This window comes from Oratosquilla oratoria, unplaced genomic scaffold (genome assembly GCF_046742065.1).
Source record: "Oratosquilla oratoria isolate Oo_2021 unplaced genomic scaffold, ASM4674206v1 SCAFFOLD279, whole genome shotgun sequence".
Classification (NCBI taxonomy): Eukaryota; Metazoa; Arthropoda; class Malacostraca; order Stomatopoda; family Squillidae; genus Oratosquilla; species Oratosquilla oratoria.
In genome coordinates this window covers 82,656-97,500 of record NW_027467630.1, presented here as the reverse complement: position 1 = coordinate 97,500, position 14,845 = coordinate 82,656, and the positions used below count along the sequence as shown (strand labels likewise).

The 14,845-nt window shown below is 35.0% G+C and overlaps 1 protein-coding gene across 1 annotated transcript; it reads right to left on the bottom strand.

The window, feature by feature from the left end:
* Window positions 1-1,894: 1,894 nt before the first annotated feature.
* LOC143023029 (ficolin-1-like) lies at window positions 1,895-12,818 on the bottom strand. The gene is made up of 3 exons (XM_076181477.1): window positions 12,147-12,818; window positions 11,931-12,035; window positions 1,895-2,764 (listed from the first exon to the last, which is right to left on the bottom strand). Exons 1-3 carry the CDS (start codon window positions 12,473-12,475, stop codon window positions 2,656-2,658), a joined length of 543 nt encoding a protein of 180 aa, XP_076037592.1. The 5' UTR covers window positions 12,476-12,818; the 3' UTR covers window positions 1,895-2,655.
* Between the last annotated feature and the right edge of the window lie 2,027 nt (window positions 12,819-14,845).

The following is a 14,845-nucleotide window of genomic DNA, read 5'->3' as shown; positions in this document are numbered from 1 at the left end:
AAATATATATATATATATATATATATATATATATATATATATATATATATATATGTACATAGATATAATATACATATATATATATATATATATATATATATATATATATGTATGTATATATATACATATACACATATATGTATATACATATATATATACATATATATATATACATATATATATATACTTATATATGTATATATATACATATATACGTATATATATATATATATGCATATATATACACATATATACATATATACATATATATATATATATATATATATATACATGTATATATGAGAAATTCTAGGTAGTATCATTGATGGTATCCCATGTATTTTTGTTTTTGTTTTTTTTTTAATTAATAAGTTTGTGTGTAAATATCAGACACTTATGATCAAACTATAAATTTGAGCTATGGATATTTTAAATGTGGTAAAATGATAACCCAAATGGTGAACAAAATGTTTCCGCCAGATTGAACCATTTTGTGTTACTCAGGTCGATGGAGGTCAGGTCTTCCCTTCACATTGTATTGTTAGCCCCTCCCCTCCTGCTGTTGCTATCTAATACTTATATATAAACAACTCTGTATATCTTGTATTTAATCTAAAGATGTAATATACGAGAATTTTTGTGTGACACCCTAAACATCCCTACTACTCCATTCGTTTATAAGATTCCGCTTAAAACCATGGAGGCCTATTCTCTTGTGTTCCGCGAACCAAGAATAAACGAATACACCTATATATTCCTCTATTTTGTATCCCTCCCGAAATTGTCATGGCTTTTTTGATTAATTTTTTAATCAAGCAAATTGTTTCACTCATCGTTTATATTAATAAATTGGAGAGATTTATTTATGCCTGACATGACCTACGATTATATTAAATATCTTTATCGTTATTGTGTTTTTCCAACATGAAGGTCATTATTATATGGCCGTATAGGAATTTCTCGAGGCCAGAATACTCCTCAGTTTATAATGAATGGGTCTTGGAGTCTACTTTGTGTCTCCTGTCCTTGATGACTCACGTTTGGCCAAATGGGTCGAAATTATTCAATGGTGTCATCAATGCCAATTCCACTGATAGGCATATCTGCTTTAAAGTACAAAGATTTTATCATTATCAAGAGTGATGTGACAAACTTTCTTATTTTCTATATAGATTTGTGTTGTTCTATGTATGCTTACCCATGTACTGACCAAGGCTTCAAACAGATTATCTATTGCAATTGCAAACATCATTCAATATTGCTAGATAACTTAATAACATGTAAATGTAATTCGTGCAATTCCCAAATATCATTCTACTCAAATAAATCGTTAATCTTTACATTATGTAAAAGTTTGGGATGGATTATTGCATGACCTACATTAACTTTAGATATATCTTACTTTTTCTTTAAAGACCTTGATGATGTACTTTTTTCTTCCCTTCCTCGAATATGTCTTCTTTATTCGAAAAACAGTAGAAATGTTTCGGATAATGTAGGATAAATGTAGAAAAATGAATTTCTACAATATCAATATCAATCATGTTTATTTTTCAAAATACAAATGTCAAGTATTCATCACAGGAAAATAGAACATTGATGCATTACTACTTTTAACTAACTAATGTTCATTTTTCTATAGTATACTTTTCTTACCAATGAAGTGGTACGGGATGGCTTTGTTTACCTCAGTAGGGAACCTAGAGCTCTCTGCACTTCTGCAGATACAAGGCCAGAAGAAAATTTATTGTGTATGAAAAATGTGCAAGTAATTGGCGACTGGCAATTGGAGACTCTGTTGGAGGAAAGGATTCTGAAATCCTTTTTGCCAACACCGCTTCGGTTTTTTGTTATGAACTTACAATCATCGTTATTCTACATAGTATACAATATATGGTAAAATAATTGTTATTCTACATAGTATGCAACATATGGTAGAACATTTGTGACTGCAGATTACAATTGTATTACATGAAAAAACATTATAGAACAAATTCACATTGTTTTCATTCCACTTCTATATAATGGTATATTAATCTGATGAAACATCTTAAAACATTAAAAGTTAGAATTGAAAGCTAACATCCTATTATATAACCATGCCTTATTTGATGCACAGACATATACTTTCAACACCATTATCTATCAAGTGTTAAAAAAAATATGTAACGTCTATTTTGTCCTATGGAATAATGTTCTCCATACCAATAATGTTCTAAGCGATTGATAAATTCATTACAATAAAGATCTAAAACCTGGATATTGAGTGTAAGGTGTTGATTCAGATGTTGATTTAGACTTAGAATACAAAGGCCCAACACGGAAAATGAATCAGTCTCACACGAGGTCAATGATTCCTTCTCGGACAAGTATTTTAATTTTTTTCAAAAATTAGTATAGATTATGGTCTATTTTGCATATATTTATACATGATTAAGCCACCATTCATATTCATGGATCTATTGTCCGTACAAATATAATTTCAGTATGGAAGTGTTATTTGTTTAATACTGAGGAAACTTCGTTTGTTGCTCTTCTCTGCAGACATTGCAATAGTGAATGAAGGTTACACAAAATAACAAGCAGGGTCACGTGTTTTAAACCGGTCATGGGGAAGAAAAGTGAATTACATGTCGGGAAAGGCAGGCCGGATTTTCATCTCGACGGTGCGACTCCGTCGGCATACTCTTTGGTCTCGCCTTGGAGGTACTTTCCATTTAATTTTGATGCATGGCATTTAGTGTACCACCATGCCCCCAAATGGCTGGAAATGGTAAATTAAAATGTATATTTTCTAAGGTATATTTCATAAAGCTATTTGTATATATTTTTGCTACATATTAGAATTTATGCAGGAAACTCTCAATCATTGTTTTTGTTCAGTTTTCATGTAATCAAAACTAGATACAGAATATTTTCTTCTTCTTATTTTTTGTTTATTTATTTTTTTTGTGATTACAGTTCCTTAACGTAACCTTACAGGAAACTGTTTCAAAGTACAACAAAAAGTGTGTAGATTTAATATATCTGGACTCGAATAAAGGTTTTCCTACAGTCCAACCAGTGAGACCTGTAACTAGGTTTGCTTTGTATACAATATATGGTCACCAACTTGGTTGAATTAGCAATTACCTGAATACATATAAGGAGTAAATTATTGTGACTAGCATAACTTCTAGATGGGAAAGTTCGTCAATATTATACTACTTCTCCCCATAATGTACAATTACGTTTATGACAGAAATCACATGACTAACGTTTTGCCCAGGTCAGCGTAAAATAATATATATATATATATATATATGTATATGTATATATATATATATATATATATATATATATACACACACATATATATATGTAAGAGGCCGGTAGTTGTACGAATGGAAATGAGCCCGCCTGCTCGCCTGTTGTTTTGAAAACATGAGGTGACGCTATGTCTATGTAAACACACCGACGGTGGTGACTGTTTTATAATCGATGTGTAATCAAACTCTGTAAGCGCAGGTTAGCTTCGTTTGACTAATGCTGAGGTAAACAATATCGCTAGTGGCATTGTAATGGCTTTCCGGATTGGTGCAAGGTGGAGAAGGAGGAAAAAACTATTGGTGCATGAATTCAAAGTCACGCCCATAAGGAGTGACATTTATTTGAGAAGTCACCGGAGATTGGTTTAGAAAAATTAGTGACGTCAGACGAAGGTAGCTTAGCGTAGGATACGGGATCTCGAGAGAGAGGGTGTAGAGAGAGGCTGTACAGAGAGGGTGTAGAGAGAGGGTGTGGAGAGAGGATCGAGAGAGGATCAGGAGAAGATGTAGAGACGAGAGAAAGAGATCCCGAGTGTAAGCAGAAGGTGAAATTACAGTGAAAGAAGAAAGAAAATTCACCACCCTTTTATTAACCCAAAGGACGAGAGAACTAGGCACGGGGCCTAGAAAATAGTGAGACTACAGGAAAAAGAAGGCAAGGGGCCTTGAGACGAGTGATATTACAAGTCAAATTTAAGTGACAGTGGTGACAAGGGGTGGTGAAAGTGGTGCTCAGCGGTGCGACGAACGAACTGGGTGTTAAACACCTCCGAAGAGAAGTGGCGCATGAAGTCTACGGGAACAAGACAACCAAAATCAAGAGTGTATTACGACTACGAGAGAAATCTACAACTTCAAGTAACTGCTACGTTGGGAACAAGCATTCTTCAAGATTCTTCAAGGTGATCATCATCTACAAGGCGGTCTTCAAGGCAGAGTGTGTGATGGAGGAAGAACAACGTCGTTGACGAATGACAAGACCGCAGAAGGACGTCAAACCAGACATTGACATCACGAAGCGACATCGCAAGCAGCCAGGCTAAAGCAAGGTATTAGCAATAAGTATGAGTACCCCTCAGAATTCTAACGTGTTGAGACACGAAATTCACACATCAAATACAAATATTCCAAAATTCACAGGAGAGTCTAACACATATGGTGTAAACAAGTTCCTGAACCTCATTGACACTCTTATAGTTAGTAAAAACATTACAAATGAGAATCGTAAGATTGAGATTCTCAAGGAGAATATAGATCCAGAGCATGGAAGGGCGAGGTTTGTCATTAACTTCCAGCAAATGGAAGCAATTAATCAATATGATAATTACAAAACAGCCTTTCTTAAACATTTCATGTCCAAATGTGATCAGGATCCTATTAGATCATTGGTAAAAATGATTAAGGAAGTTAGGACAAGTGAAATTGACACAGAGTACTTAGCTAGATTAGATAGATGGTCAAAAGACATGAATTCTATCTTGAAAGATTCAGACTGGATAGAAAGATCTAGTGAGAAGATGAAAATCTCACAGGTAATCAAATTGATTACATTTAGCTTATTGGCAAAGAATTCTGATGACTTAACAGCAGAAAGGCTGTACAAAGATTTAAAATCAAATATCTGTTTAGGAGAAGTAGATTATCTTCTTCAAGGATACAGTGAGACCAGAACAATAAACCCATATGTAATGCCTATAAATCAACATAGCCAATATAGGAACTCTAGAGAGTTTAAGAAAACAGAAGTAGGACATAGGCGACATGCTAGAAGTCCATCTAGGGATAGGGATACCAGAATCCTATGTTTTAATTGTAATGCATGGGGACACAAGGCACAAGAATGTTTTTATGGGATTATTTGCAGAAATTGCAAATACGAAGGTCACAATGAGTATCAATGTAGGAACCCTCCATTCTGTATTTACCATAATATAATCGGACACAGAACTCATGAGTGCCGGAATTTTCGGGTACCCCCAGGGCTAAGAGGAAAACCCCCCAGACACAGAATAAACCATTTCAGACCTCCCCATATATATACCGATAGGCGGTATTGTGTTAAATATGGGAATGCAAGGGAGATGAAAGAAACTGACAAACTGATAATTACTGTTGGTAAAACTTCTGTAGGACCTCTCATTGCGGGTAAAGTGTTCAATAAGCCTATTCAAATTTTTATTGATACAGGGTCTGTAGTTAATGTAATTACTAGTAAAGTTTTAAACCAGTTGAACCCAGGAGTGAAAATGTTGGAACCAATCCGTTACACATTGCAAGGTGTAACTGGAAATCAGTTAAAAACATTAGGTAAGATTGAGCTAGAAGTTGCCTTGTATACAAATGAACAATTGTACATCCCAGTGATAGTGGTAGAAGAGTCTGTTTTTCCAGGAGATTTATTGATAGGATTTGCAACTATGAGAAAAGAAAACATGGTAATTTGTCCTGCTGACTTAGGAATTTTAGTGAAGTCACAGTTAATCCCATTCTTAAATCAACCAGACTTAAGACCAGTGACAGGAATCAATGAATCCTTAGATAACATTTCTATCCTAGATAGCGAGGCCGAGCGGTCCAACCCTACAGAAAGTAAAACAATTTGTGAACCCAACTCAGAAGTTCAGGAAATCACAGAGATTACTAAATTATCAACCACAGATGCCTTGAGAATTGCAGATTGCGGATTAACAAGGTCGACATTGTTACATCCCATGTCAATTAATAAGGTTGAAGTGTGTTTTAAAGGAATCAATGTAGACTCTGAAGTAATTACAGTCCCAGAATCAGTTAAAATTAAAGGATTGAAGTGGGACTCAGGGATTTATAAGACAAATAAGAACAGAGTAGAAGTATTAGTAATTAATACTATGAATAAAGAGATAGTTTTAAAGAAAGGTACACAAATAGGATGTATTCAGGTGTGTACTAAACCTATTAAGATTTTAAATGAGAATAGTGAGGAGATAGAATTACCAACTTCATCAATTTGTTCAGTACAAGAAGGCATAGACTTAAGAAATAGATATAAAGAATCATTACAATCAACTAATTGCCCTGAGTTGGATGAAGCTTTATTTGCTTTGCTTATGAAACATAAAAAAGCAATTGCTTTGCCGGGGGACGCCTTAGGCAAAACAACTGTTTTAAAACATCACATTAAGTTAAAACCAGGAACACAACCTATCTACATACCAGCCTACAGAGTTCCTCACTCTAAATTAGCTGTAGTAGATACACTCATCACTGAAATGTTATCACAGGATATTATTGAACATAGTAAAAGCGAGTGGAATTTTCCGTTGATCTTAGTACCAAAGTCTGATGGGACCATACGACCAGTTATTGATTACAGGGAACTGAATAAGCACACCATTCGTGACAGGTTACCATTACCCATTATCGGTGACATTTTGAGAAGTTTGGGAACTGAGAATAGATATTTTAGTACTATAGATATCAAATCAGCTTTTTGGCAAATAGAATTGCATGAAGATTCAAGAGAGTTCACAGCATTTTCTACTACAACAGGACATTATGAGTTCAAGAGAATGCCATTTGGGTTATGTAATAGTCCATTAACTTACATGAGATTAATGAATACTATTCTAGATGGATTGTTAGGAAACACTGCCAGTGTATTTCTAGATGACATTTTAATAGTTTTTTCAGACTGCAGTGGAGCAATTTAAGAAATTAGATTTTATATACTAAAGACTATTAGAAGGTGGGTTAAAAGTAAAACTTGAAAAATGTAAGTTCTTGCAAGACAGTGTAATTTACTTAGGACATAAGATAGACAGACACGGGCTGAGTACAGTAAATTCAAAGGTTGACGCTGTCAAGAATTTTCCAGTTCCGACCAATGTAGACAAGGTTAGGAGCTTTTTGGGATTAACAGGATATTATAGAAAATTCATTCAAAGTTATGCTGACATTGCTAATCCACTAAGTTCTTTGTTAAGAAAGGACTCAAAATTCATGTGGGGACCTGCGCAACAGCAAGCTTTTGACAAGTTGAAAGATAAACTCACAAGTTCACCTATTTTAATTTTCCCCGACTATGAAAAAGAATTTATTCTTTGTACTGATGCGTCTGACATAGGGTTAGGAGGCATACTAATGCAAGAGAGAAATGGAACTTTGAAACCCATAGCTTACACATCCAGACTTTGTAATAGTGCGGAGAGAAACTATTCTATAACAGAAAGAGAAACTTTAGCAGTAATTTATTCTTTAGAAAGTTTTAGGGATATGATACTAGGGTATCCCATCAGAGTTTGGACTGATCACACAGCTATTCAGAACTTATTTAAGCATAAGAATCTTAGAGGCAGACTTGCTAGATGGTTTGCGATACTTCAGTGCTATGATGTTCAATTTGAATATATTCCGGGTAGAAGGAATGTAGCAGATCCACTTTCTAGAAACATTAGTCAACCAATGACTGGGACTGGGTTGATTAATTTTGTTTGTAGTATAGAAGAATTAGTAACTTTAGATGAAGAAATGCTAATAAGAGAACAGGGAGATGATGAGACATGTGATTCAATAATCAAGCATTTGATGAACCCAAGAGGAGATCCTCCAAAGCTACCAAAGGGGTATAAGATAGAGGAATTTCATTTGATTAATGGAATTTTGTATAGGAAAACATTTGTAAATGGGAAAGATATTTCTAGAGGTCAAGTAAATCAGTTGGTTATACCACAAACTCTGGTAAATGAGATATTGAAGTTACTTCATGATAGTGATTGTAGTTCACATCCTGGAAAGGATAAAACTTATAGACAGGCACAACTTAAGTACTTTTGGCTAGGAATGAAGAAAACTATATATGATTATATAGAAAAGTGTGTAAAATGTGTAAAGGTGAAGGGAAATACACCAAAACCTGCTCCTATACTCACCTATCCCATTCCACAGAAACCTTGGGAAAGAGTTCACATGGATACATTGGAATTACCATTATCCGAGAACGGCTTTAAATACCTATTTGTTGCTATTGATTATTTTTCAAGATTTTGTATATTACAACCCATAATCAATAAGAAAGCTGAAACTATTGCTTCCGTAATCTATGATCAGATAATCTGTAATTTTACTACACCTAACATCCTAGTTTCAGATAATGGGACTGAATTTAATAACAAAATCTTGGAAAATCTATGTAATGTGTTCCACATCAAGAAAGTCAATATACTCGTTAACCATCCCCAAAGTAATGGAGTAGTAGAAAGGTTAAACAAAAAGATAATTATATGTCTTAGAACCCTAATAAGTCCTCATAGTATAACTTGGGATACTTGGATTCCTTGTGTTAAGTGTACCCTGAACAATCAAATTAATGTAGCAACTGGGGATACACCTCATTTTATAATTTTTGGGGAGGACAAAACTCTGCCATATGAAATGTTGACTGCAGAGCAAAAACCCATATATAATATGGATGATTATATATCCAATAGGATGAATACTCTTCAAAGTATTCACCAAAGAGTTAGGAAACATATGCAGGTGTATTCACAAGAGATGAGGGAACAACAACACAAAATAGCTCATAAACTAGAACTGAAAATTGGGGAATTAGTAATGGTCAAAATAACCTCACCCAATAATAAACTTTCACCAAGGTACACTGGTCCATATAGGGTAATTGATTCTGCAGGTGGAAACAAGTTTAAACTTAAACATTTAGAATCAAGAGAAGAATTGATAGGACATTTAGATGACATAAGGAAAATTAGCTTGCAGATCTATGAAGATGATTATAGTAATACTTTGTGCATAAATATTAATAACCCTGGAGAATATGGAGAATATTATAATGATATTTTTCAAGAGTTGAATATTAATCTTGATGTATTTTACAGATAGTATTGACCATTTATATGTATTTGGGATGGGAGACCTAAACAACTGGAACTTGGTGTCAAGCAGATACATGGAAACCTAAAACCTAGGATCTGCTGTGGTCAGACTTGGAACTTGGAACTTAAGGACTTAAGGACCTCTCATCTGAGTACACACATGAGTATTGTGACCGTTTTAAAGTAATGAGACTGTCTTTGAAAATGAAGTGTGTTGAAAAAAAAAATGAATATTGAACAAGAAGAGACACTCAAACTCTAGAATAGTGTGTTTGGTAAATTAATTGCTATTATCTTTGAAAAGATGATAAACCATTCAAATTTGAAAGTTAGTACTCATAGTGAATTTTATAATCAATTACATCCTTTCTGTAGACAATCTAAGAGAAAGCATGATCTCTTTTGTGTTCCGAGAGGCTTCGCATGAACTCTCTGGTTAGGAATATGTCTGTTATGAACAATTGTCATTACCAACGAATTTTGGTAGACCAGATCCCTCATTGTAACATACAAGGATCTCATTACCTGTTTTTCCCTAACAAGACAAAGGTATCAATAAATTGTCCCGGGTTGAGTCCTAAATTGGATTTGGTTGAAGGTCTTGTCTCTATTCAAGATAACTGCGAATTGCATGCAGACACTATTTCCACCATTTCTAATACCCTTAATACAATGCATTTAACCGATGACACCTACATTTCAACCTTCAACTTCACATTGCCTGAAAACTCTCCTCCCTTGAAAATTAAGAGAAGACCATTGTCAAGATCTCCCTCAAATGATTTACATATGCTACCAATCCTTATCATACCCTTACTTTCAGTGTTAGTGGCAGCACTGATTGCCTTTGTTGTATTCCGGAGATTGGCTCTGTCAAAGCAAATCAACCATGTAACCGCTTAATTCAATACCTTATATATATATTGACATGCATGTTATTCACATTTATAGGTATTATGTTTATGTATTATTCCCAATTTATTGCATGAATGATGTATTTTGGAGGGTAGATTAACAATTACGCAAGGGTAGATTAGCTTATTCTAGAAATATATTAGCAAGCCCTGTAAGAGGGAAATAAGAAATTGGTCGGGACGACCAAGGGTAGCTGCCGAGCCCTGTAAGAGGCCGGTAGTTGTACGAATGGAAATGAGCCCGCCTGCTCGCCTGTTGTTTTGAAAACATGAGGTGACGCTATGTCTATGTAAACACACCGACGGTGGTGACTGTTTTATAATCGATGTGTAATCAAACTCTGTAAGCGCAGGTTAGCTTCGTTTGACTAATGCTGAGGTAAACAATATCGCTAGTGGCATTGTAATGGCTTTCCGGATTGGTGCAAGGTGGAGAAGGAGGAAAAAACTATTGGTGCATGAATTCAAAGTCACGCCCATAAGGAGTGACATTTATTTGAGAAGTCACCGGAGATTGGTTTAGAAAAATTAGTGACGTCAGACGAAGGTAGCTTAGCGTAGGATACGGGATCTCGAGGGTGTAGAGAGAGGCTGGACAGAGAGGGTGTAGAGAGAGGGTGTGGAGAGAGGATCGAGAGAGGATCAGGAGACGATGTAGAGACGAGAGAAAGAGATCCCGAGTGTAAGCAGAAGGTGAAATTACAGTGAAAGAAGAAAGAAAATTCACCACCCTTTTATTAACCCAAAGGACGAGAGAACTAGGCACGGGGCCTAGAAAATAGTGAGACTACAGGAAAAAGAAGGCAAGGGGCCTTGAGACGAGTGATATTACAAGTCAAATTTAAGTGACAGTGGTGACAAGGGGTGGTGAAATATATGTACATATATACATATATATATGTATGTATATATATAAACATATATATGTATATGTACATATATATATATATATATGTGTGTGTGTGTGTGTGTGTGTGTGTGTGTGTGTGTGTGTGTGTGTGTGTGTGTGTGTGTGTGTGTGTGTGTGTGTGTGTGTGTGTGTGTGTGTGTGTGTGTGTGTGTGTGTGTGTGTGTGCGTGTGTGTGTGAGTGTGTGTGTGTGTATGTGTGTGTGTGTGTGTGTGTGTGTGTGTGTGTGTGTGTGTGTGTGTGTGTGTGCATGTGTGTGCGTGTGCGTGTGTGTGTGTGTGTGTGTGTATGTATGCATATATATATATATATATGTATATATATACATATATATATATATATATATATATACATATATAACTCAACACTGGTATTTTTGTATAAAAAAGGAAAAGAGCGGATGACTTTATTTTATAATCACGACATTTCGTACTTATTCTATATTTTAGAAACAATACAAATTAATAACATATATGTTAATAAGCATCTAAATACAAAGACAATATGGGAAGTCACATAGTTTTAAAATTCGAACACTAAGTAATCTCCCCCCACTTATTTATATATTTACATCGTTATGCAGGAGTTGCATTATTCAAGCATATATATATATATATATATATATATATATATATATATATACATATACATATATATATACATATATATACATATGTGTATATATATATATATATATGTACATATATATGTATATATATATATATATATATATGTATATATACATAAATCATCGCTTATGAAGTCTTTGGTCTGCACGTTTTGTCAGTGAAACACAATCTTTAAAGGATTATTGATATTCGTTGTATAATGAGAAATGTTAGTATAGTTATAGCTGTGTCTCCAAGTGAACATCATTTTACATAAAATTCCTCTAGAAATGACAGCAAATATTACAATAAAGATATTACTTACGCTTCTGCGTAATTTGCCGTATTGTGAATGTCGTTGTCTGCATCTTTCGTTGAGAATCTCATTCCGTTGTGCGCTGAGAGGCTATCCCCGGCATCTCCTCTGTACCTGATAAAATAAAGAAACATGAATTAGAATGGTCCTCATGATCAATGTTATTCACTTAATGAGGTCTTTGATATATAAGACCACCGTACAGCATATTGAGAGTATATTAACCTTCCGCAACTCAGCCTGTATTTGGATTCCACATTTCCGACATGGAAGAAACCGTATTCTGCCCAACGGGTAGCATTATCAAAATCGCCAAGGTCGACCCGCAGCTCCTGCAGACTCTCTGATGTCAGCTGGTGGATGTTGTCGAGGCCGAGCCAAAACTCTTGGTTGAGGTCCCCAAAGCCTCTCTGGTACTCGGTCCAGGTTCTGAAAAAGTCGAGATAGGGTGGAAAGTCGCCTCGCCTTTGAATGATCGTCCATCCTCCGCCGTCCGCTACCTGATCGCAGAAGACGTTTATGGCCTTGTCGGGGCAACAAGGGAACGGAAACATCCTTCTAACGCCTCGGTTGGAGTCACCCGATATTTTCAGGTCATTACAGTTGCGGGGTTTGGAAAGTTGTTGTGGATCCGTTGATGGTTGCGATGTATTTTGCAGGACTTGGATAGCGTCCACGAGTTGATTAATGGTTTGTGTGAGGTTGTGGACTTCCCGGCTGACGCAAGGAGCTGTGAATCCTGCCAATTCTAAGAGGGACGAAACAGACGATGGGGAAAGCTGGTAGGAATTACAAGGGAACTGTAAGCAAAGATCCCGACTATGACCCAAAAGACGTTAACCACGGCCATGGCAAGAACTCTGATTCCGTATCAATAGGCTTCCAAGAGACAGCTTGTGTGTGCACCAGCAACTGGTTCTCGAAAGTTAGGGGCTCTTTCTTAAATACTGCATCAACGAAGGCATCAAAGGGACGATATGGCAACTCAGCTGCTATATTTAGATATGACGATTGACCACTTGGGCAGATGTGAGGCTCTTTGCTGGACTTTTTGACATCCTTTCCCACCCGACAGACGGATCTTTTTCTCAGAGTTACCTAAGAGAGCTTGAAGTGGTTTTGATAGTGTTTACTTATTTCAGAGAACAAACACTTATTAATGTAAAAGCAACAGTCCTCCATTCTCTTCTTTCCAAGGACACGTGATTGGCATATAAAAGGAACCAAGAATTAACATACTCTTTGGATATGTATATGAATGTGTATGGGCATTTATATCTCTATTTGTATGTGTATGTTTTATGTATATAAATATGTATGTATATGTGTAGGTGTATGCGTATGTGTATGTGCATGTATATGTGTATGTGTATGTGTATGTGTATATGTATGTGTATGTGTATGTGTATGTGTATGTGTATGTGCATGTGTATGTGTATGTGTATGTGTTCGAGTATGTGTATTTGTATGTTTATGTGTATGTGTATGTGTATGTGTATTCGTATGTATATGTATATGTATATGTATATGTGTATGAGTATATGTATGTTTATGTGCATTATTATGCGTATGTGTATATATATATATGTATATATGTATGCACATTTGTATGTGTATATCTGTATATCTGTACAAGTGTACGTTTATATGATCTCTCTTAATGACGCAGTGGTTAGTCACTGTTACTTTGATACGTCTGTAGCTGAGGTTCGAGCCTTTGGCTTCGCGTCGTCTCAGTTTCCGTATATGTCTCCGACGAGCGCATTGTCAGTCTCGTTCGTGATGACATGGAATTAAAAGTAAAAAGTTGTGATTGAAAAAAAGATGTATACGTGTATATGTATATGTATATGTATATGTATATGTATATGTATATGTATATGTATATGTATATTTATATGTATATGTATATTTATATGTATATTTATATGTATATGTATATTTATATGTATATGTATATGTATATGTATATGTATATGTATATGTATATGTATATGTATATGTATATGTATATGTATATGTATATGTATATATATGTATATGTATATGTATGTGTGTGAATATATGTATATGAATATGTATATGTATATGTATATGTATATGTATATGTATATGTATATGTATATGTATATGTATATGTATATGTATATGTATATGTATATGTATATGTATATGTATATGTATTTGTATATGTACATGTATATGTATATGTATATGCTTATATAAAGTGAGGCTCAAAAATAGTTCTTGGTACAAAAACTTCCTCCATTTCTTTGGCTTCAGCTACTTGTTGACTCTTCACATGAAATATACACCTCATCTTCCATTAGAAAAGAAAGAAATAACTACATATAACAGTTTCAGGAAAGAATTGAATAAAATGCATTCTGTATATCTGTAGAAAAATGGATGCATAGTAAGTGCTTAACGTTTAGGTTAATCAAAAGTAATACTTTTGGAGAGTATGACGTGCAGAATACCTACATTTTCTGGTGGTTGTGGTAGTGGGAAGGTGTGATCATGCAGGACAGGTGTTCTAGATGTCCGTCTGGATACTGAAGAGGTTGTCTTCCATTTATTCATTTGTACTTTGTCACATCAATCATACAAAGGTAACAGTCATCGTGACGGTTCTTTGGCTCTCTCCATACTCTGGGAATGGCAAAAGGCATTGACTGTACCACTTATCACTCCTTGTAGAGTAGGTCGACAGGCTTCACATATCACATTAGGGCTCCATGCTTTGTTCTGGTCACCCATAGCCATTCAGAAACTGAGTCTGTGCGCTATCTATAATTTGTCACATTTCAGAATCTTATGTAATACCTTTTTTTTCCAATATGATACCCACACACAAAGCAAAATTTATCTGGAGAAACTTTATAGCCTCTAGTAGCCATCCAGAAAATAATAGAAATTAGTAT

Excerpts from the sequence above, each read along its gene's own strand:
- LOC143023029 (XM_076181477.1), bottom strand. The coding sequence starts at position 12,475 with ATGTTTCCGTTCCCTTGTTGCCCCGACAAGGCCATAAACGTCTTCTGC. Across the intron at positions 12,036-12,146 it reads TACAGGCTGAGTTGCGGAAG|GTACAGAGGAGATGCCGGGG; the intron begins GTTAATATACTC and ends TTATTTTATCAG. Across the intron at positions 2,765-11,930 it reads ACGGCAAATTACGCAGAAGC|CCATTTGGGGGCATGGTGGT; the intron begins GTAAGTAATATC and ends TACCATTTCCAG.